This window comes from Megalops cyprinoides, chromosome 15 (assembly GCF_013368585.1).
Source record: "Megalops cyprinoides isolate fMegCyp1 chromosome 15, fMegCyp1.pri, whole genome shotgun sequence".
NCBI classification, from domain to species: domain Eukaryota; kingdom Metazoa; phylum Chordata; class Actinopteri; order Elopiformes; family Megalopidae; genus Megalops; species Megalops cyprinoides.
Genome location: NC_050597.1, coordinates 7,890,632 through 7,915,258, shown reverse-complemented (window position 1 = coordinate 7,915,258; position 24,627 = coordinate 7,890,632). Strand labels below are relative to the sequence as shown.

At 41.7% G+C, this 24,627-nt stretch overlaps 1 protein-coding gene across 4 annotated transcripts; it reads left to right on the top strand.

Moving 5' to 3' along the window:
• Nucleotides 1–6,070: 6,070 nt before the first annotated feature.
• On the top strand, nucleotides 6,071–24,309 carry rufy2 (RUN and FYVE domain containing 2). Of its 4 annotated transcripts, none has more exons than XM_036547480.1 (18): nucleotides 6,071–6,210; nucleotides 13,201–13,374; nucleotides 13,745–13,862; nucleotides 14,635–14,736; nucleotides 15,495–15,618; nucleotides 15,925–15,989; nucleotides 16,358–16,423; nucleotides 17,188–17,257; nucleotides 17,377–17,478; nucleotides 17,593–17,709; nucleotides 17,977–18,144; nucleotides 18,919–19,016; nucleotides 20,497–20,616; nucleotides 21,049–21,178; nucleotides 21,795–21,889; nucleotides 22,514–22,562; nucleotides 22,782–22,862; nucleotides 23,298–24,309. In XM_036547480.1, exons 1-18 carry the CDS (start codon nucleotides 6,135–6,137, stop codon nucleotides 23,439–23,441), a joined length of 1,899 nt encoding a protein of 632 aa, XP_036403373.1. In that variant the 5' UTR covers nucleotides 6,071–6,134; the 3' UTR covers nucleotides 23,442–24,309. The 4 variants fall into 4 exon arrangements, with proteins under 4 accessions (XP_036403373.1, XP_036403372.1, XP_036403376.1 ...); XM_036547479.1 differs by lacking the exon at nucleotides 6,071–6,210 and adding an exon at nucleotides 6,912–7,470; XM_036547481.1 differs by lacking the exon at nucleotides 6,071–6,210 and adding an exon at nucleotides 9,679–9,753.
• The last annotated feature ends 318 nt before the right edge of the window (nucleotides 24,310–24,627 follow it).

Genomic DNA, 24,627 nt, shown 5'->3' with positions numbered 1-24,627 from the left:
ATGTGTTCACAGGCTTGTGTGCTTCGATGGATTCACCTGGCTTTATCCGCCGTCAGTCCAGAGTTCTGATTCAGCTAATGATTGCTCAGTTATTGATGGCCAGAGTCCATTGCTGAATGAACGGGACCGGCACAGCTTGGCTTTGAAGAGTCTGTGTGTGTCAGACAGCAGCACGGAAAAACTTGAGTGGGGCTTAGCCTTCGATAGGCATAGTGGTCTCCATGGGAACCACACAGGATAAATGACTCTTTTATCCACCAAATTACTCCGGAGGATCTTGGCAAGATCATTTAAAGGGCACAAAGACGCTGCGATGGGTGAAGGATTAGGGTGGTGCGGGAGATCGATTCTGGAAACTGAGGCGTTTTTTTTTTGGGGGGCGAAGCACCGCGGAACGCCTGAGTCTGAATAATGCATGCTTTGAGTTCTCCGTGTGACTGATGCGTCTTACGGGGAGTTTTGGAGGGTTCTCCACCTCACCTGCCACATTAAGCTTTACGCACCGTAGCGGTAATGATTCATCTTCATTGTGCAAGCGCCTCACAGCCCCCTCTCGCTCTCCGCGCCCACTGCAGGTGTGAGAGTGAGCCTACGCCTCTTTCACACTGCAGCGGGGTAAGGTGGCCCCGTGCGTGTGGAGGCATCTAATGAAGGCAAATCCGCTCTGAATAACCCCCCAAACTTGACAAATTCTGAACAAAATCAAAAAATGAAAGGGTATTTCAGTGTCTTTTTACCGACTGCTGAAAAGACCAGAGACTCAGTCTATTTTTGTTACTCCCACACTGCATGGAATTTAGAGTGCTGAATACGCTGTCCCTCGGCTGCTGAATATGCACAACTAATACATTCAACCACAGACCAATTACAATCACCGTTGACCTTTCTGTATTGAGACAGAGGGGAGATTGTCCCCTGAAATGAAGTGATTGAGTTCAGGAGCCCTGAGTTAAATATCAGACTCCAGACGCCTTGTCAGAGCCGCATACATAAATATGCAGAGGAATTAACGCCGTCTGACCCTCCCTCGTCCATGACATCAGCTTCCTCATAACAGCATGGAAAATCTCATCCCCTGATGTGACACCAATGTGAAGCCACTCATCAAGGCAAATGAATAAGTGCTGTCCTCCCACAGCAGAGAATTGGGGAGAAACACGGAGTCATTATGCTGATTTTATTTATTTATTTGTCTACTTATATATTTATCAAAAAGCTATTTATACCCTGGCTTGTACTGTGGGGTCTGTGGGGCTGTTTAAGCGCATGCCTCTGCAGGGAAAAACGAAACCAGCTGCTGTTCAGGGGATAATGTCTGAAAAAACGCTCACAGCTCAATCAGATATGATTTCTCTTCTGTAATGAGGGTGTAATAAGTCGTGGGTCGCCTGCTCCCTCCTTCCTGCCTTTGTTTCAGAGATCGGATATCCAAGCAGGCCGCTATCAGCTGCATCCATTTAGCCATCCTTCACAGTGGGAAGGCCAATGATGTGAGAGAAGTGTCAGTTATTCCGATTACTTTGGTAGTCGTGGTAACAGTGTCCCCTACAGCTGTGGGCAGGTGTGCTACCAAAGGACCTTCAGTTTTTCCCTCCATCCATTGATTGTCTATCAGTGCTGCTCCCTCAGACAAGAGCGTTATCCAGTATGTGTGTGTGTGTGTGTGTCTGTGTCTGTGTCTGTGTGGGCATATGCATGCATCATTCAGGGTTGAGGTTGCGTCTTATCAATGAAATAAGGGGATTAAATGGATTGTTCTGTGATGAGACGGATTAGATGGCATTAGCTGAACCCTGTTATCACTGAAGATACATATATTCACTCATCACATTCAGTTGTAGAGATGGTATCTGGTGTAGTTCTGCTGTGTGGCTCAGTTAGCCATTGGACATGGGTGCAAAAATCTAAAATCTACACATCCATTATTATTACCTTCAGGATGTCAACATCAACATCCTTAAACACAGAAATCTCTTAATCTGTGTAGTAGCAACATACAAATTTATTACAGTAATACTACAATCTGTGAGGCTGCCCAGATTATTTTTCACTGCCTAAACATTCACCTCTGTAGAGTGTTTCAGGACTCCTAACCTCCACCCCTGACTAAATATAACGTAACTGTGACTTGGCTGCCTCAAGTACTTGGCAGCCAACAGAAGTTTGGAGCAACCCCACTTTTAACCCTGTGCCCTTAATAGCATGTCCACATTCAAGAGTACTTAGATGCAGGTGCCATTTTCTACAAACAGAATTAAATAACTCTTGCAGGGCATCATCAATTGATATTTAACCACCTAGAGTTGTTTATATATACATGTATAATAAACATACATGTGGAGACATAAGGAAATACTAATAATGGAATATACATATATACATATATACATATATATATGTATATATATACATATATATGGAATCACAGCTGCTGCACAGTCATGTCTGATACATTCTGAAACAACAGGTTTTCGATAGGTGTTTGGAGTAAGGTTTGATTAAAATAATGTTCCTGAAAGAACTCTTCTACCTGTACAGGTGAGGCAGTGAATATCTCTGCCACCTTTTGCCTCAACAGTTCTGCGCTTTTAGTTGTACTAAACTGCTCTGCCCCATTTCTGTATCAAGGTAAGACTGATTTTGGGAATCTAAATTTGTGGCACAAATTTGTGTGTGACATGCTCTTGATGACAGTGCTTTCAGCCTCCTGGCTCTGGGCTAAAAAGGCTGATATTTTACTGAGATGAAATCAAACGAGAATACCTAGAAATGCTTTGGAGATGGCAGCTGGAAGTCCGTGCCTGTCGTCATCTGCTGGGTCTTCAGGGCTGCATGTTGTATAGCTGCTGTAGTCTGGAGTGAGAAGGACCTGCTGAATCACAGTATCTCACATTACCCGAGAGAAGCCTCTCACTTCACTTCACCCAGCTGGGACTCAGATGCTTGGGCAGTGAAACTATGTGGAAGTGTTACATTCATCATTTCAGGGTCAGATCCCATATCACCTCCATCGCGTTCCAAAATTATATAAAATATGGTATTTTTTTCATTCTGTTATGTTGAAAATCATAGCTTGTGGTGCCGTGAGGAAGCTGACAAATGTTCCTCTCAAAAACCAAACAGAAGAAATAAAACTTCCTAAAAAAAAAAAAGTAATTTTGGGTGCTCATAAAAAAAAGGACCATTTGTTTTAACATGGGCCGTACCTAACCTGTTGATCATGCACATGTGTTTGAATTCTCCCTGGGGAGTGGAACAGAATAGACATCACCCCCTGAGACTGTGATGCTTGTCCTGGTTGCTGCTTCACTTGTTGAGCTGAGAATTTTGTGAAGCAGCTGGATGGGCGCTCAGTGGGGCATTCAATTTATCCAGTTTTTTTAGTCAATCAGCAAGGATTTCGTTTCTCGTTGTTTTTTTTTTTTTTTTTGTATGGAACAAAAGCTGCAGATAAGCACTAATATCCACAGCACAAACCTTAAACGGCCAGCATTGACAATATCTCGAAACACAGTCAGCTCTCTGCTGCCCTCATCAGGCAGAACCTGCCTCAACTCATATGTAACAGTGTCGGAATGGAACGCTTACATGAAGGGGCTGGGGAAGGTCTTTCTCCAAACTCCACTCAGAATCATACTATCTATTATCGAACTGTCATTTGTTATAAATCAAACTAATACAATGCAAATAATGAATTAATAACATCAAAATATCAGTGTATTGAATATTCAAACACTCTACTGAATACTTATATTGTGGAATTTGAGAGAGAATTAAGAGAGAAGCCACAAGACAATAATTCAGAAAGAAAAAGAATTCTTTAAGCTTCTACTTATGTTGTTACCTATGTTGTTCTACAATTTTTAGTTGTTGTTTTTTTTTTAACAAATATGAAGGCTGTAACAATGTATCACAAGTCAATGAACATGGTCATATTTTCAGGACAGTTTACACTGCAGTTGCTCAATGTAGTAATGTACCTTTCCCATCACTGCAGAAGCTGACTGTTAATAGACACTGCCACCCAGTGGAATCACAGGAAGTGGACTGAGGGCTTGGGTTTGCCATCATTTTCCACAGAGTAATCAAACAGAATTTTTTGTTTTTATGCACTAATGTTTTCATGCACACTTACATTTTATGCAAATTAATGCTACAGCTTTCCACTGTTCTGTTTCATTTTCTTGATGTCTTAAAGATGTCAAGTATTTTGAACTCTGAAAGACTAATTTCCCTGGTATTATTATAATGTTGCTGTCACAGCATGTGCAACCAACCGAAAAATGTGTAAATTCGTGTCAGTAATCAAATAATTAATCAAATCAATTAATCAAATATCCTCAGGTAAGATTTAGGTGCAATTGTGGTGACAAGGATGACAATTTGTAAGTGATCCAATAATAACTATTTTAACATAATTTAATATTTCTTATTTCAATAAAATAGTAGTAGACAACTAAATTTCAGCATTGCTGAAGGTATTATGCATATTTACAAATTTGAAGTTTGCTGAATGTGAAAATCATTGTGATTGTGAGGACTGCACATATCTGCATTGGTAGTCCACAGTAATCATTTATTTATTTATTTATTACGATCTTTATTTTAAATGCACACTTTGTAACTTGCACCTTGTCACTTAGATATTGTAATTGTAAAGTGTTTTAAAAATAAAATGTAGTATTATTAAGATGCATGTCTGTAAGTGTCACAGAAATACTGAAAGGAAATTCCTTTCCATTAGTGGACCACAATTCTAATGTGTTGTCCATTCTTTAACAACCATACAGCCAGGGGTGCAATGTCACTTCCTGAACCCTTCCCCCTCCCTGCCCATCTGTCTCCTGTAGGAGTCCAGGGATTGGTCCGCACAGGCTAGTCCCTCCCCCCCCCCCTCCTCTGTGAGCTGTGTGTGTGTGTGCCGTTCCACGGAGAGACATCACTCCTTCGCTGCCCGCATCTGCAAAGGGATGTGTATCCGACACTGCCCCAAACACACACTGTAGACGGGGCCCTCAACCAGCCGGGCTGGAGCCGGATTGAAGTGAGCCAAAGTGAGCAGAGCTGACCTGCACCAGGCCAATCGCGAGCTCTGCTGTCAGGATAAGGTAAGGCAGAGCTATTCTGCACATTGCTCTAATCAAGCAAGAGGCCAAGAGAGGGAAGATGGTGTGTAAGTAACCCTGACAGCTTGTTAATTTGGTGCCGCTAAGTGTGAGTAGCATAACGTAGAATGCAGGAAACAAGAGCAGAGAGGGCGTTTTGTTTGACTGCAGATGTATGCTTGTGCTCCTCTGTCTGGGATGGTGGATGGTACAGCAGGAAATCAGAGTCATATGATACTCCAGCACAGAGGCAGATCAGCAGAGAAACGACCAAACACAATGCTGGGCCGAGCAGTGCTACAGCACACATAATCTACTGCACGGCAAGAGAAGGACTCTGCTCGTCAGGTGACTCTGTTGCTGGAATGTTAAGTCTGTTTTGCAAGAGGGGCTTTTTGTGCAGTAGGTCTGAAAATGCTTCTTCTGAGCCATTCAAATTGGTTTGTTTTTAGAACGTTGGCATCAAACTATAGAAAAAAAGCAAAAAAAGCATTTTCTCTACCAATTATTGTCTGTTTGCCACCTGATGTCCTTTAGTTTGTGCAATGCACTCAGAGATCCAGAGGAAGTGAATACTACAGGCCGCCATGGCTGTGTACAGCATGTGGACAGGGCTCTTTTTGCCATGGCCCGGCCTGACAGAAAATCTAAAATTTTAACCATATTTATCCCATTGCTTTTACATTCAATATCTTCAGAACATTTGCCATTGTGAAATGTGTCACAGTGATTATGAGATTTTGTGATGGGAAAATCGATTTTTTTTTTACCTCTCTGCTGGGGTGCATTCAGTGCTAAGACATGATTTCAGGACAGGGTGAGACACTGTATTTCAGATGCATCTGGACAGTGGTGAAATGAAACAAACAACTGTGTTGCAGGTTGCCAGTCCTACCATGACATTTACATGTGAATCAATGTGACAGTCATTGTTGTTGTCTTAAATGCATGTGAAGTTGAACCGGAAGAGGGCGCTGTGGCAGCACATCCAGGAGCACCCCGTGACCCAGGCAGGATAACGCTGAGGCCATGTACTCTCCCCAGAGCCTGCATCGCTGGGGCATCAGTCACAGCGAGAGCATGGAGCGACTGGCGTACAGCCAAGGTAAAACACCACATTTTCCCTCATGCCAAGACTACAGTAATTTCAACTCTTATGGAGTTCAGTGTATTGTGGGTTGCAGTACGTGCTGGTAAGGCACTCGACCTTTAACCAGACAAGTGTTCGCTTAAGAGTCTGTATTACAGCTGGATTGGTGTGTGCACCACATTAAAAATATTCACAACTGAAATGGAAAGTTGTCCGAAGTAAAACTGAGCACCTGGTAGAGTAACCACCGCATAACTAACGATTTACTTGGCGGTAGTACCTGTGCATATTAACAGCCTCACTGATTTTAGAAAATACAGTAGCATCTTTTAAGATGTCTCAATCACGTTGGTAGATTCTGTGACTTAGTATCTTTGCTGTGGCATTAATGATAGGCTAGGAATATTTATGGAGAAAAGACAGAGAAAACGTTACATAAAATACGTCAGATCCCCAAACCCAAATCGTGATTGCGCATTATTGTTTTTTTCGCTCTCGTAAATAAAGAGGTTCAGACAGGGTAAATGCAAAAAAACATACAATCCATAACAACATGGATTTATGGATTATTGTTTTCTAATTTGCTGATCCTATATTTTAACGCAGTGCAGCCGGAGAGCATGGAGTTCTCCTAACCGGCGGTAGGGGGCGGTCGCGTGTAGCTAGTAGATTGTGAAGTCTGGCCATTACGTAGTGCTTTTGTGTCTTGTGAGCGCTCTGACACCACCCCTTCGGTGCAGAGATTCGGCGAGGGAGCCCTCGCTGTAAACAAATCCCTTTTTTACATTTCGCCGGGGGACGGAGAATTTGGATTTTTTTATATGACAGCGGAAGGAGAAGTGAGAACGCACATCATGTAGGTTCAGAGGGCTTGGATGAGCAAAATTTCAGCACGCACAGAATTGGCATTTTACCACGTATTGTTTATCAATGCCGTCTCTGACAATTCCGTTGTGGTCGTTGTCAGGTTATCTGTTTGCTCCCGCTTTATGATATTTACACGCGCGATGGCGACAGCCGCAGAGCACGATCTCACCTTCGCCGAAACGGAGAGCAACAAAGAGAAAGATCAAGTCTTCGGTATCCTCCGGTTGCAAGAGGAAAAATCGACGGAGAAAACGGCCACCACCATGAAAGCGGGGGACGGGAGGTGGCAGGCGCCCATTTTCGCCTTAGCTAGGAAAGCATCGGAGACTTTTTCAGGAAGCATTCATGTTCTTCCCAAGGTAGCGGAGCAGAAATCATCACCTTATTCAGACGACTGGGGTGCTAAGGGTAAGTTGGGGGTAATGGTAATTATCCGTGGTTCCAGCCTCATTGGTTCATCTTTCTGCTGGAAGCAGGATGCCGGTTACCACAGTGAAGTCATTTTGTAGCAAACGCACCTTGTGCTACGGGATTGCTGTGCAATATGCCAGTGTTCCATGACACTGTACGGAATGTAACAGAACGTTTACTGTAACACGTTGGGTGACGCAATGTACGGCGACAGGTTCTGCGTTTGAGTTTTGTCCTTTTTATTAACTTGTGAGCAGCAAAGCCAGGAGCTAGGTCACTGCCTTGAGAGAATCACGAATGCACATTTGGGAGGTTTAATATTATGCAATATTTCTAAAAACGCACCCCGTAACCTTCAGGTGTAGCAAAATGACCCACGTGGTTTACTTCTAACCAATGGAGGCTCTGAACCACACCCCGAAACCTTGGTAGCGTGATCTACATAAGATGCTTGCAGAAAAAAGATCTTAATGCCGTTACTATGGAGTGTGAAGGGAATGCGGCCTGAGGAAGCAGTGTTCTAATTGGATTCGTACGTGTGTCCAAATATGTTACATTGCGTGCACTTTTTTTGCACGCCGGTGTACCCCGGGTGGGTGGAGTTTGGGCTAGATCAAACGTATGATTGGTACACAAGTGCCAGCCCGCCCACTTGGGGTACACCGACGTGTAGAAAACAGATTTGAGATGAGAACTCGGATTAATTAAGGACAGCACGCTGAATTGTGTTTATGATTAGCTTCACGGTACGTCAAACAATCAGTCATTGTCCGCTAGGATGAGAGTAGTTTAGCTTGGCCTGTAGAAAACATAGCATTCACAGTGCTCTTTTGATTAGCCGGTAGATTAAGATACCCCCACTCAGAGATAACCGCTGCTGTTTATTTCTTTCTTGACTCTTTCCAAATGATCATGACCAGATATGCACCATTATTTAGAGTTGTAGTTAAATCCAATTTAATTGAATTAGTTGCTGTTATCTAATATTGTGCCTAAAAGATTGATTTCAACAACCACAGCAGGTCTGAAGAGTTGACGTTTTATGTTGCTGAACTGATCTTGGCTTGTTTTGTTTGGGATGTTTAGGAATGCTATTTTGTAACTTCTGACAGAACAATGGAAACTACACAGTATTTAACTGATGTTGTGATGAATGATACTGTAATCAGGGTCAGTACCTCATTGTTTATTGATTAACTATTGATTAAAAGCTATTTTGAGCACCAGAGGGAAAATATGTAATAGGAACATTTACACATTCTTAAAACACAATGACACCTTCATAATCCTAACCATACTGCCATGGTCCTGACCACATTGCCCCAGTCCTGACCACGCTGCCACAATCCTTGACCATACTGCCATGATCCTGACCACATTGCCCCAGTCCTGACGACGCTGCTACAATCCTTGACCATACTGCCATGATCCTCACCACATTGCCCCAGTCCTGACCACACTGCCACAATCCTAACCATGCTGCCATGATCCTAACCATACTGCCACGATCCTGACCACACTGCCATAATCCTAGCCATACTGCCATGGTCCTGACCACATTGCCATGATCCTGACCACACTGCCACAATCATTGACCATACTGCCATAATCCTGACCACACTGCCACAGTCATGACTGTATTGCCATAATTATGACCAAATTGCCACAATCCTGATCAAACTACATTATTCTGATCCCATTGCCATAATCCTGACCACATTGCTATAATCCTGACCACACTGCCATAATCCTGATTTTACTGCCATAATCCTGACCACACCGCTATAATCCTGACCGCACTGCTGTAATCCTGACCACACTGCCATAATCCTGACCACACTGTTGTAATCGTAACCACTGGACTCGGTGAGCATTCCTTCATCTTAAATTGTATATAGGGGTGTCTGCATCATAGAGTCAGTAACTGTGATAAAATCAAAAGGGTATCCTCTTGGAGCATCCTTGTATAGTGTGGTGCATTATGGTCTTTCAGTTTGCTGAACAGGTTGTATTTTTGAAACCCTGTCACGAAACAACACAGGAGGAATATGGATGAGGTTAATGAAGAGGAAGGGGGGTGTAGGTACTGTTTTAGGATTTGTGTTTTGAAAGCTTTTTAGGAATTTTGACCTTTGTATTGTTCATGAGTACAAACACAACCTTTGTTCAGTTGGCATGCAGAGTCAAAGTTAGTGTCATTAGTACTGATTAGGGAAGTACGTTGAAGATGTGGAGTCCAGAAAATGGGAAACCGACATCAGTCTTGATTCAGTGACCACAGTAAGTGCTGCCTGTGATTTGAAAGTGTATGTGTTCATTAGTGATGGATTCATAGTTCATTTTATGGTGATTCAAAGTCATGATTTATATAACATGACAGCAGGAGGAATGCCCTGGAGAAATGCTATAATTAGGTTCCAGCATCTTCTGCAATTTCCAGGAATGTCTTATGTATTTATTTCAAATTTTAAATGGTGAAAACATTTAACAGGTGAAAATCAGTTTATAAATTCAAACATACAAAAATCAAGGTGAAAATCTTGAAAAGTTGATTTTTGTATAATATTTCAATACATGAAAAGTGTGTAAAGGCAAAAGCATCAACCTGAGATACTTTGTTTAATAATTGCCATCCAAAATGGATGGTTGTATTATATAACAATTATTTTCTATCCTCTGTTTTGCTGCTGTTTAAATAAACGATAATTCAATGTTTTACTAGGCCTGTCAGTGTCAGCTGTTGTAAGAAATAAAACAAGCCTAGCTGTGATACAGAAAAACCATTCAAATGACCATTAGGCTGCGTATGCAAAAAGCACGTCAAAACATAAAGTAGGTCTATGGTACGTTCACCTACTGGTCTTTCGGTGTGAGTTCTTCTTAAGCTTGTTAATTCAGTCTAAATTCCAGACATCCTGTGGCACTGGAGCCGGAAAAAGATAGTATTGGTAGGTAACCTAAATGGCTGTGTTCATCAGACCAGCTGCAAGACTTTCATATTTAATAGCTCCAGCTTTACGATATTTGCATGCTCAACAGCAACAGCTGCAGTGCATGATCTCGCCTTTGCTGAAACAGATAGCAACAAAGAGAAAGATCAAGTCTTCGGTATCCACAGGTTACAGGAGGAAAAACATTCAGAGAGAACAGTCACCATCATCACAGTGAGGGAGGTGGCAGGCGCCCTTTTTCACCTTAGCTAGGAAAGCATCACAGAATTTTTCCAGGCAACGTTCAAGTACTTTTCAAGGTAGCGTAGCAGAAATCATCACCTTTTTCATCTGACAGGGATGCTAAGGGTAAGGTGGGGGTAGGCGTAATTATCTGGTGGGGGAAGAGTAAATGTATTATCATTTTCAAAAAAATCTCTTGATGAAAAACAGTAAAAATTTAAGATGGTGGTCTGTAGCCATAACGTGCATAAGATGGATTCAAGCTGAAATATCTCTCCACTGTGGCTCCAGTTCATCCAAAGCAACGGCAGTAAACTGATGAATACGACTTTGTGCAACCTCGATCAAAGGTCAAAAACTAAAGAGAAGTCAGTGATGTTTAAATATTGGCTGCGGCGACTGTGTGTAATCATATACTCTTGGATGATAGTGTCCTAGTTTCCTACATGCTGCTGTTTCACATTTAGTGCCTAATCAGCTCTTTCATTTTATGGCTGTTGGTGTCCGCTGCACGTAAAATATGCACGTGCTTATTCACACAGGCAGATGCAAGTCTACATTTATCCTACATTTCCCTTTTAACTGGATGGTATACCATCGTGTGCTGCAATATTGTTTACCTGCAGCATTAACACACCATTAAAATGATATGAGTGTTTTGAGTCATACTGAGCAATATTACCATGGAAACATACATTAGTGGCAAATGTAGGCAATGTGAAGTGGATTGGATACCCATTCCTGTCTTAGTCACAGATATGAAATGAATTCAGTTAAGATGTAAGAAACCTTCTGTGATCAAATGAGTGAAATATGGGAGAAAAATAGCAGGTACTCCTGTGAGGAGGCCGGTGGGGGGAGGGGGGGGGGGTTGAGTGGACCTTTTTGTCATGCTTCACAGAACTGGCCTGTTAATGAATAACATGAGACAGCAACAGGATGAGAACAGCCAAACAGCAAAGCCTGGAGACCAGGTAACGCTGAGAACAGCTGTACAGCAAAGCTGAGACATATGCTGTATATATATGCTGTATAAGTGCTTACACACTATCAATAAATAAAGGAGACGAGTGATCAGTTGAATGTACAGTCATATTTCTGACAGTAATAGTAATAGCCATGGTAATAACAGCCACGGCTAGGGCAGTGCATGTTGAACGGATCATTTTGCAGGTGTAGCAAACCTTAGCACACTCATTACAGCTATCATCAGGGCTGTATTGGGGTGGAATTCATACAGTGTGTTATAGGCCTAAGGCTGCTGTAATCAGGGAGAGGAGGAAGGGCAGTGTTATACAAGGCAGTGCTACACAGTGTTCACTTTGTACAGAGAATTTTGAAAGCAGAAAACCAGGGCCAGTTGGGGGAAATATGAAACATTATTCCCCTGATTCCAGGATAAAGTGCTTGAGAAACACCCTGGAAAACAGTGCAGAAAAGAAACATATGTGAGGTTGTAGATGTAGTTCTCTTTTCATTTGGCTGCTAAATATAGAGACTGTTAAGACAGAGGGGTGGCTGTGGATAGGAGGTTTCATCAAAGAGTGACCAGGGCGGGGATGTCATGTGATATCCAGGCCACCGACGGCCTGGGCATCCCGGCCAGAGAGTCGGGGTGTGTGATGTTACCAGGATGAACGCTGCTGATGGTGATCTCTTTGTACCTAGACTCTGGGCTTCTGGCGCATCTGTTGTTTGGGTGGATTGGGGGAGAGAGAAGAGAGAGATGAGGTCGAGAGGAAAGAGAGGAGTGGTCAGAACATACTAAAAAGATACGTTTTTAATCGTTTAAGAATGAGATTGTGGCTGGGTAGTTAGACTTTTTTGTGAGCTATTCCTCAATAGAGGGTCTCTGGATAAGAAGGCTCTACACCAGATGTCATCTTGTCTATTGCTGGAGCAACCAGAAAACTGTGGCTGAGTTGTATGGGATTAGGTCTCATAAATTAGCAGCTGCAAGCCCATATAAATTTTAATAGTCTTGCCTCTTTTCTCCACTTATAGGTCTCATTTATTGACAGAAAGTATGGTATGAATATACTTTGTCCAAATGTCTAGGTGTTTTTAATAGGTGACATTTTTGATTAAAAATACTTCATTCGGCCAGCTTTAACTACTCATTAGATGACATATTAAATATTTCACAGCTTGTTGTGTGTGTGTGCACATATGCATTTGTGCCTGTATTCTGTGCATTTGTTTGTTTGTTTGTTTGTGTGTGTGTGTGTGTGTGTGTGTGTGTGTGTGAGGCCCTGCCATCATGCCTGACAGCACTGCTAATTAACTATGATGATGATGAATGCTATTAATGGATAGCCCACTTTCATTCCCAGGGTTAACACAGGCATTGGAGCCTTATGTAAAATTTCAGAAGGTTCCTTCAAATATTACAATATATAGTTATAAACATGAATAAATATGTAATATATGTATATTATGTGTAGCATTAATATTAAACAATGTCCAATAAAATCAGAAAAACACCCACTATAGTGTTTGGAGATATCCAGAGTTTATTGTATTATTGTATTGTATTGTTTATTGTATAATCCAGCTTTTCGGGACCCCATGACCATGGAGCGGGCTAACCTGCTGAACATGGCTAAGCTCAGCATCAAGGGCCTAATCGAGTCGGCCCTGAGCTTCGGCCGCACCCTGGACTCGGACTACCCCCCTCTCCAGCAGTTCTTCGTGGTCATGGAGCACTGCCTGAAACACGGGCTGAAAGGTATCTTTACCTGCACTCACCTGCTGACACCTTGAGAAGCTGCCACAAGAGCCAAGACAAGGAGAATTTAGATGTCTTAAAGCCTTTTTGACTTTCAGTTACACAGCCATTTAGTATAGATGTGTTTACACAGGTTAAAGGTTGTCCTTATGTCTCCTTTAGTGAAATATATAAACCTGTAAGAATAAATGTGAGTAGTTTATCTACCAAAGAATGTCTACCAAAAATGTAAATGTTATGCAATAATTTGCTTAATTGGCAGAAATCACATGAATTATGAGTCTTGAAAGTCTGTTCACAAATTTCATAAGTGATGCGGTTTGCAGCTGTGTTGTGCCACTGCGCTGACTGGCAATATCTCTGTCCCCAGTCAAGAAGTCATTTTTGGGTTACAACAAGTCGCTGTGGGGTCCCCTAGAGCTGGTGGAGAAGTTGTGTCCAGAGGCGGGAGAGATTGCAGCGAGCGTTAGAGACTTACCGGGACTCAAGTATGTGCTGATTGTGTGATTTTATCTTGCTGTTGTCGGGCATAGTGTTATTGTTTTGTTTCATTTCTGCTTTTACTGTAAGTGAGAAGCTTTCATTATTTTCCCTTTGTACTGGCACCTACTAAGCAAAATACAGAAGTAAAATGAGGTTTTCTTAAAGGTAAAAGTGCAGTGGATATTGCTTTCCCAGAGTGCTGAAAAAGGGCAATCTGTTTTCTCCAAAACGTCGTCAGTAAAACACCTAACAGTTAAGAGGAGAATGAGGAAATGGTACAGCGGTTAAAAGTGTTTTCATTTTCACTTCTGTTTTTCATCCTGCTTTTTTAAGAAAGAGACTAATGTTAAAAGATGCTTCAGCTAAATCAGGGGAACTTGAGAGTAGTGCACAATAGAAAGGAAGCAAAACTTTTTCACTGGCCTGAGTGATACTGCATACTTTTCCATGGATTAGTTTCAGTATATTTTCCAAATTCCACTGTTACTACACTACAGTCCTCATATGAATCCCACTTTACTAGGTCCATGAGTGGCTGGAAGTTTTACCATCTTAGTCTAGGTTGGGTCTTGGTCATGTGACTGCGAGAAGTGACCCCCATGTACATTTGTTCATAAAAGAGTGACCCAGAGTGGGAAGTACAGATCATCTAAAGCGCTTTGCTTCCCAATGAAGTTGGCCTCAGCCTGCTTGCTGTCAGTATTAAGCCAATGGGTGTTGATTGTCTGCTTGGTATCCACCTCTCTGCTTGGGGGGTGTGTCTTTTTCCCCTGCCAGGACGCCATTGGGCCGAGCTCGGGCATGGCTGCGTTTGGCTCTGATGCAGAAGAAACTGGCTGACTACCTCCGCTGCCTCATCACCAGGAAGGAGCTGCTGAGGTACATCACTCTTTCTCTCTCTTTCTGTTAAATCAATCAGATCTGATAGGAGCCTTACATATAGTGTTGGGAGTGTTGTTAGCCTGGTCTGACACTGTTGCCCATTCAACTTGAATGGATACACTTCTTTTCTGTGCTGAAAATCACTCTGGATAAGAGCATCTGTTAAATGAATGCAATGCAATGGAAAATCGCTATATAAATATTGTAGATTTTATTATGTAGTGTTCATGATATATTGTTATTATTATTTGTATTCATTATATTGTAAATGCACATGCTCTTTATGCACATGCTCCCTAAAATTGGAAATAAATGTTAAAAGGGAACACTTCTTCTTGGCAACTAATGAATAAACTTAAAGAGTGGACAGAAACATTAAGATAATTTGAAAAGAAAGTTAAGTGTTAACGAATGTGCAGAATTTGCAGTATGATCGAGTGTGAAGAACTGAAAGAGGAAAGCAGGCATAGGACTCAGTGTAGAACAGGGCCTCTACTGTGACCAGGGGCTAATTGGCTTGTATGGATCTATAGTGACATGGTATGATGTTTTAAGCACTGCAATGCATCAAAGAAGAGTGTGGTGGGACAGTGCTTATAGTCCCTCTACAGGGATAAGAAATGTAGTCTAGATGAAGAGGCTCTGTTAAGCAATTACCAGTGAATGATGCAGTCTGGCTTTTCAAAAGTAAGACATACTGACGGCAGCAGCCTAACGGCGACTGGATGCTGTGCTGGGTGTTGTGTTCTCTTCAGTGAGTTCTACGAGTCCTCGGCCGTGATGCTGGAGGAGGAAGGGGCCGTCATCGTGGGTCTGCTCGTGGGGCTCAACGTCATCGACGCCAACCTGTGCGTGAAGGGCGAGGACCTGGACACACAGGTGAGAGATGTCCTTCTCAGGGTGCTAGTTGTGCCTGTAAATTCACCTCACAAAAATCGAAAACAAACTTCTCTCTCTCCAGTGAGGTCCTGCAAGCCTTTGAATGGTGTGCTGTTTGACATAAAAAGTAATTGTCAGAATCGAAGAGATATGACATACCGTTTTAAACACAGGAAAAAAACTTGAATCCACCTACCATTAATAGTACGCAATCTTGAGGAAGGGTCCCTGCAGGTGGGAATGTAGACATGTAAGGGTACAGTTGCATTATTGCTGTTATTGATGTTGTTAACGTTGTTGTTTCAGGTTGGAGTCATTGACTTTTCCATGTACCTGAAGAATGATATTGATGACTACAGGACTGAAGAAAGGTAATATCAAAGTGTGGATTTAATCATTTAAACTGATTTTTTTCCCTGCTTCCCCATAAAGTATTGACATTCTGTGGTGCACTTCAGAATGGTACCTTTCCTGTGTTTAAGACACTGCAGCTGAGGCCTACATTTTGTGAATTTTGTTTTCATTTCTGAACATAGCTGGAAAATTAATTTAATATTTTTATAATATATTTTATATTTTCACATGTTCATACTTAAGACCTTTGCAACTATAGGGCTGCATTTCAGCTCAACGATTTCTAATTTTATATATTTGACTTATTTTTGCAATTAATTTCAAAGAAAAATTATTTTAAGTTCTTCATGGTGTCTTACACATAGTTCTCGGTTTTGTTTGATAGAAACGGTCAAATTGCTGCTATTCTGGACCAGAAGAACTATGTGGAGGAGCTGAACAGGCAGCTGCAGTAAGTAAACCTGTTTGAGAGGAAATAACTAAGCTGTGAGATACATCAGATAATCAGAGAAAGTGTGCAAACAATGCTACAGACACAGCAAAGCTGAACGCTTCATTTATATGTCCTATTTAAAGCTAATAGTTCTGGCTTTGTTCACGATGCACCTCCAAATTTGTTTGAATGTTATAAAGGAAGCTAGATTCAGGATCCAGAATGGTAGCGAGTAGATGTTATTTGAATAACTGAACATGAAAACGCTGATTTAAAAATTTAGTATAGTACCCAAATATGCAGACGCAGTACCCCAACATTCGGGTATAGTCCCCTTACATTCATGTACAGTACCCCAACAATCATCAGAGGAACTGAGAATGATTCAGAAGCTGTGCACATACTCACATGCAAACTTTGTATAAAAAATGTGTTTCTGATAGTCACAAAATTTGATGTTATTCTGTAAGTAACAAATTTATAAAAAAACAAAACAAAAAAAAATAATACCTATGCCTGTGTGCATTGTCACCTGTATTCTTGACATAGGTGACTGCCTGATTTACATGGGCCAATCACATGCCGGGGCAGGGAAATGAAAGTACCAACCAGAGTACATCTGCACAAAGTGCAGAGATTGCATGTGTTCTGCAAAATCTTGGGCACCTTGTAAATATTTGTCTTTGAAAGGTGAAGTCCAATGTTATGTTAGGTGATTAACCACAGTAATGAGAAAATAAACAGTGCATTACAAACCGCTTTTGCTTGTCTTTCTCACTCAGTTCCACAGTCCAGAGCTTGCAAGGACGGGTGGAGTCCTTGGAGAAGTCAAACACTAAACTCATTGAGGAGGTATGTTTGAGCTGCGAGAACTGCCCACTATTTATTTTACTACCATCCTTTCAGGAGCTTACTGTTGTGTAAATTCAACATCTGAGCGCATGTTAATGGTTATGGCTATTGTGTTCCAGCTGGCCATAGCTAAAAATAACATTATCAAACTACAAGAGGAAAACCATCAGCTCAGAAACGAGAACACCCTCATCCAGATGAAGGCCCAGCAGCAACTGACGGTTTGCCTACTTCCTACTTCCTCATTCGTAAAATAAAGGCCAACCGCTGAAACAGACTGCCAGTACCAAGCTAGCACCTGTTTCATAGCCACAATGCCTTTCACCTGTCAACAGGCAACCCAGGGCGATGTGGATGTGGAGCTCGACACGTACAAGCAGTCCCGCCAAGGTCTGGACCAGATGTACAACGAGGCACGTAGACAGCTGCGGGAAGAATGCCAGCTCCGACAGGTCAGAGGTCATCCGCGCGAAACCATGAAGAAACGCCTCACATAGACATATCCCATCATGCAGTGCGATTCAGATGCAAACCCACATGTGTCTACCACTTGCCCTTGGAGGGATCTGTGCCGCAGCACCGTGACATGCAGACATGCAGACCTGCAGTACGAGGAAATGTTCCGCTTGTGTGGCTGTGATTGCGCTCCATGCTGCCTCTGTCAGACGTGTGGGTGCTAAGCTAGCGAGCTAACGGCTGTGCTTGGTGGTGTGGTCCAGGACGTGGAGAACGAGCTGGTGGTGCAGGTCAGCATGAAGCAGGAGATGGAGCTGGCCATGAAGCTGCTGGAGAAGGACATCCACGAGAAGCAGGATACTCTGATTGGCCTGAGACACCAGCTGGACGAAGTTAAGGCCATTAATGTGGAGATGTACCAAAAAATGCAGGTAGAGTTTCACCTTCACGCGCTGTGGGGCCGATTCAAACTTGTGCCCAACTATTTCACAGTACTGTGCCCTGTCTAGAGCTAAATTACAGTGTTAAAGTACAATATGTTGTGAAATTATTTCTTTTTGCATTGGCTGGCAGGATAGTTTCGTTCACAGTTCTATTGAAAATTTTGTCAATTATGATAACATGCAGTATTTTTGGTTTTCCTGATTTTTTTTCACTGCACTGTTGTTACCAACAACGTTGTTGTTATACACCACCTCCACTGTAGCGTGTGACTTATTCAACCTCTTCTTGCGGATAAGACTTGCAGAAAGAGAACGAGACATAAGTATAGGGTCAGAATGTGTGTTCTTGGAAAGTTATGAGATGCGCCGTCCTTTTGAGAAAAACGCCCTCATTTTGGTCAGACACAACTCCAAACACATTAAACGGCGCTTAAACGGCCTGTACCTGAATATGATTAGCAGTGAATGGTGCAGATAGTAGTGGTGTGCAGCTCTGTGCAGGGTTTACACACACATATCTCAAGTCTGAATTGGCCTCTATGTGTGTAAGAGTTATATGTCTTATGTATACAGGTTATGTTAAATGTGTGCAAGAGTTGGATAAGATGTATATACAAGTTGTAGCAGGTGTGTGTATAGGATGTTGTGAATATGTAAAAGGGAAGTATTAGATGTGTATGTATGTTGTATTAGCTAAAAGAATTGGATGGTTGTATCCGCTGGGTTAAGTGGTTGGTTCTATGCTATTTTGCATCTCAACAGCGTTCTGACGACACCATGAAACAAAAGAATGACATAATTGCACGGTTGGAGGAGAAGACCAATCAAATCACGGCAACCATGAAGCAGCTTGAACAAAGGTGAGGGTTTGATTTGAACCTTATTTACATGACAGCGTAGATATGTAACTTTCTGTGGATGAATTAGTATTTTATACAAATGTGTAATGGAAGTGTATTGAGCATATTACAGCTAGAGGTAGGAGAATGAGCCTTCATGAGCCCCAAGGTGGATGGAGCTAGTATGTGAGATTAATGACTCCATAATTCAAATCAATCATATTGTTTTGCAGTGGTGAACAGTATCTTCTGATCCAGCAATTATGGGGTTCATAAAGCCTCACTTTGCCATCTAAAATTAGAGCAATTCTTTAGCACATGCTATCCAAGTCCGCTCAACCTGTTTCTCTGGAACTGAAATAGCATGCAGAATGTGTGATTACTCATGTGATTTGCATGACCTCCTGTTTTATAGATAAAGACCATATCTGTCTGTCACCTTATTTCCAAATCTTTGTTTTCCTAACTTATCCCTGTTGCTTAGTTGTGTGATGTTGTGCTTCCATAGCTTTGTCATGTTCCTGTCAACATGGACCACCCCTTCTTTTCTCTTCTGTTGGTTTCCTGCCATCTTGTTTGGAATATATTCTGACTGTGATGCGTGACAATCTCTTAAGGCTTTTAGCGATATGGAAATTTCACTGATATTGACATCCTCTTTCCCTTTTTGTTCTCCTGTTTTCTTTTCTTGTTTTTCATATGTTTCTCTATCAATTTCGCACATTTTTCTACATCAATACACCTCCCTACCTCTGAATGTCTCTTTTTTTTTCCTTTTGATTTTCTTTGAATTTCAATAGTGACAAAGACTTGCTGAGCCAGACCCGAACTCTTGCTATGTCGTTTGTGAAATGTGCCAGCACAGATACAGAGCACCAGTACAAGCTTGTCAAAGACATTTCTTTCTGAAGTTTGTGACAGACTCACTATTTCTCTGTATATACTAGGCAACCGTCTGAACATATGCAGTATCTGTTATCTGTAATCAAAAGGGTTGACTGTTCTCTTGGTTTAGTTGTTCTGTTTATTTGTTTCCATTTTTTCAAAGATTAGCTTTTTTAAGAGTTTTATAGAACAGTCCTTATTGTTGTAATAACACGTACAAATAATTGTAGGGTAGGACGTTCGTTAGAGACAAAGTATATTGTGTCTTTTATTATCTGGAACAATAAAGTTAAATGTTTTCAAATATTCGACATCGCTTTTGGTGTTTTGAATCAAACTGGGGCTTCCTGGCAGTATTACCTGAGACACACCCTTAGCAGCCATACCCCCAACCCTCTCTTTCAGTTACTTGTATATTTCTTTTCCCTCCTTACATTTTTTGGGGTGCTGCTTTTTTGTTTTGTTTTGTTTATTTGATGTGTGGGCTCTTCATCCTTCCTTTTTCATCACCCCTGCCCTTGCTCAGCCCCCCCTGCCCTGCCCCCTTCCCTGCCCCTCCCCCGCCCCTCTTGTGATTGGAGCCTCAGTTTTACCCAGTTGGTTTGAATTACGCCAGATTGCAGGAGGCGGAGCGTGAGCGCTGGACCGCGGAGGACGGAGCCCGCAAGTTCAAGCAGGACTTTGCCAATAAAGCAGACAGCTTGCAGCGGCAGATTGCCCAGAGGGAGACGCAGCTGTAAGTGCCTGAGGACGCTGCTGCCATAGCTTTCAGTTTCACATTCACACCTGGATTTACATTACATTACATTACTGTCATTTAGCAGGCGCTCTTATCCAGAGCAACGTACGTACAGGAGATTACAATTTCATCCATTTATACAGCTGGATATTTACTGAGGCAGTTGTGGGTTGATTACCTTGCCCAGCGGTACAACAGCAGTGCCCCAGTGGGGAATCAAACCAGCAACCTTTTGGTTACGAGCCCTGCTCTTTTCCACTACACCACACTGCTGTATTTACAGATTTTCTTTAATAGTCTGTTTCAATGTTAAGTGAAAAAACAGCTTAGCAATCACTACATTTGGTTATTTGATTACATACAGGTGTACATACAGAAATCCAGACCAGGTGCTGGTAATCCAGAGAAAGGTTCTCTCTCTCTCTATAGTCACCAGCTGGAAACGGACCTGAAGATTGAGAAGGAGTGGCGGCAGACCCTACAGGATGACCTGGAGAGGGAGAGGGAGATCATCGCCCAGCTAAGCGCCGAGGCTCAGCAGATCAGCGGGCTCAAAAAGGTCCAGGGTTTTTCCAGGCTTTAAAAGACATGCTTCTCAAGTGTTCCACTGAAAGTTAGAACAGACTGTGGCTGTAACATCACTCTCCCTGAAAACACGTAACAGATAGTCAAGCCAGCAAATGTGACCCTGCCCCTGACATGCTAGCACAGGGTACTGCAAATCATAACAAAAAAGCGTGATTTCACTGAATAAATGCAAGATAGCATAATTTTTTCCCACAAATAAATGAGAATATGTGAAACTGTAATACTAAAGACACTGCACAGAGCAACAGCATAACTTGTGTATATAATTGCACATTTTTAACACGGTAGAATTAACTTATTTTAGCTGATTTTGGTAAAATATACCTATATGCCAGTTGCATCGCTTTTACAAACTCATAATTGTTTTACATTTTGTGAAAGAATTTGTCTGGTGGCCACTATCTTAAAATGTGAGCTGAGATCATCAGCATTGTTTGCATGTTTGGGATGTATTAACGTACATATATATATATATGCTGTAGTTTTAATTTTTCTATTAGACTGTATAGGAGGACAGAGCACGCATAACGTGTACACAGGGTTCGGGTCATTGATTCTTCTGGCGTGTGTGATGTTTTTTTCCTCAGGAGTTTCACAGGTTGCAGGATGAAAACCGACAGCTGCAGAGTATCTGTGAGGAGCAGGAGCAGGCGCTCCAAGAGCTGGGGTGTAAACTGAGCGAGTAAATGTCCCACCTTCATCTGCCGGAACAACACTCAGGAAGCCCTTCTGTGGCTCTGGGGAAAGGATGTTTTAATTGCTGATCAGCCCACACCTCCTGACATGTTTCACCTCTTTCTTCCACTTTTTTTTTTCCCTGACGTTACAAAGAGTGAGCTAAGATGTAACTCTAACTGATAATTGATATCAATGCATAATAACATTACACGACAAAAAAACACTCCTTTTAAGTTCAAAGACAACGAACTATAATCGCGATCGCCATATTCTCTTTTCCACCAAAACCCCCCCAACTCCCCATATGCTCCTTCACAATAAGAGCCCCCTTTTGCCCTTCAGTTCAGGGTGATAAGTGCGATCATATACGCATATAGTCTTTGTCCACCTAAATATAACACAACCAGTAATACAGTACAAGGCATACATATGTAATAATGTACTTTTAACATCAGAAAATTAACAGAATAATGTAGACCTTAATATAGAATGTCAATTTAAATCAATCAGTAAATAGGCCTGTATGATAATGGAACGTTGATATTTATTTTGACACAGGTAAATGCTGTGTATGGAAATACACTTGTCTTTGCAAAAGGATGTGCTTGACATTTCTTTAATGTTTCAGATCAAAGTTGAAAATTGAAGACATAAAAGAGGCAAACAAAGCTCTTCAGGTAGGTCTCGTTGGTACGCTGTCACACTCGTGAGATCCAGATTTCTGTCCCCTTACAAATGTCCAATTTACAAATGGATTATTAAGAATCTAGTTAAAATTTTCTTTTAACTATTTACAATGGCAGACTTCAAAGAGATGCGATATGGTTCTATGGTTTCATTCATAATCTTGTGTACCATCTTCTCATTTAATTAAGTGAAGTGCCCTTGTGCTGCAGGGAGGCCAGGTCTGGCTGAAGGACAGGGATGCCACCCACTGTAAACTGTGTGAAAAGGAATTTTCCATCTCCAGAAGAAAGGTTGGGATTGGGACAAGAAACACCTCAAAAACCTGGAAAAACATCTGCACCTCTGACCACAAATATATGATCAGACCAGAATTAACCTGTAACTGATATGAAATATTTATTAGAAGTTAGTCCATTATTCAGGGATAGGGTTAATCACTGGGAGCAATGTGTCACCGCTGAATATAGTTCTGATTGATTGAATCGTGTGAATTCTAAACCATGACCTTAAATCAAGGGGGAGCAAAGACATTAGAATAATGTTAGGTAATAATGAAAGATATTAGAAGCACTGCGTGACCAAGTTTCAGTAGTTGGCCAGACAAGATACAAGCTGGCTGGTAGAGATACGAGTGCATGAAACCATAGATTTGAAATATTTAAACAAGACCCCTTTATCGAAGAGCCGTCACAAACAGATTGACCCTGCTCTTTCTCGTTTTCCAGCACCACTGTCGAAACTGTGGAGAGATCTTCTGCAACGCCTGTTCCGACAACGAGCTGCCTCTCCCCGCCTCACCAAAACCCGTCAGGGTCTGTGACACCTGCCACGCCCTCCTGCTGCAGCGCTGCTCCTCTAACGCTACCTGAGGGACAGGTGGGCCGGGACCTACAGCACACTCCCACTGCGCCCCCCACTCACCTGAGTTTTTACCCTCCTACCTGTGACTTTAAAACAAGCAGCCGCCGTAGATTGCAGCCTCTTACAAGTGTCAAACGTTTACATTAGGAATGGTGATCTGTTCGGAGGAAGGGAACAGTGTGTTTTTCCATTTCAAACTGTGTCTGAAGTGCTTTGTAAGGAAAATTTATTTGGCAACTACCTGCGTTCTCTCCTACTAAATTAAAACATATGTGTCAAAGATGTAAAGTACATTCCAAACACACAGTATCTCTTAAAAAGAGGGGATGTGCGCATAGCTTGGATTTCACTACAGAGAATAGGCCCGTTGTGGGGTTCCACTGCTGGGGCAACAGGTTTGAACCTCAGTGCGACACTGCAGCTGTGTGCAAAGTCAAAGTGCATGGGTAGCGCACAGGTGTGCACATGGATAATGTTTAAACATGCAAGCAGAGTTAGTCTGCTGAGGCTTTAAAGTAATAAACAACTAACAGAACAGAACACTGAAACAGACAAAATGAAGGAACTGTCCTGAAAGAAGGTGGTTTAACTGAACAGGAAACATTATTAAAAATTCCTGTTACGACCCATTTTACATGAAAATACAAATTGTGAGAAGGAATTATACAAGACAAGGATAGTCTGAATTGCAAAATTCACATGTGCCTGAAGAAAAAAAAAATCAGATATCATCTTTTCCCTGCTGGCTGGAGGGAAATCCGATTTCAGAAAGACGTTTCTTATTGGCGCTAATAGTGCTCCCAATGCTGCATAAAATGAAATGCACGACAGCACAGCAACTGTGTTTTATACTGATTCTTTCAAATCAATTACTGACTGACAAACATCTATATTCTTAATGACTGTTATGGTAATGTTATTAGAAACTATTTATAGACCATAACAAGTATTTACAGTTAAAATTATTTTATTTGGCATCTAGTTCAAAACTGGATTTTTTTTTTTCAAAGAAGCAGTATTTTGTGGATGCCCTCATTTCAGTGAATCATAAAGATTTATATGTAATGCTTTTTAGTTCATTCATTCAGTAAGGCCAAAGGTGCCAAATATTAAGAATGGTATTGTACTTTGCTGTTAATAACCACTAAATTAACATATACATTTACTGTATATACGTGTTTTATAAGTAACAGG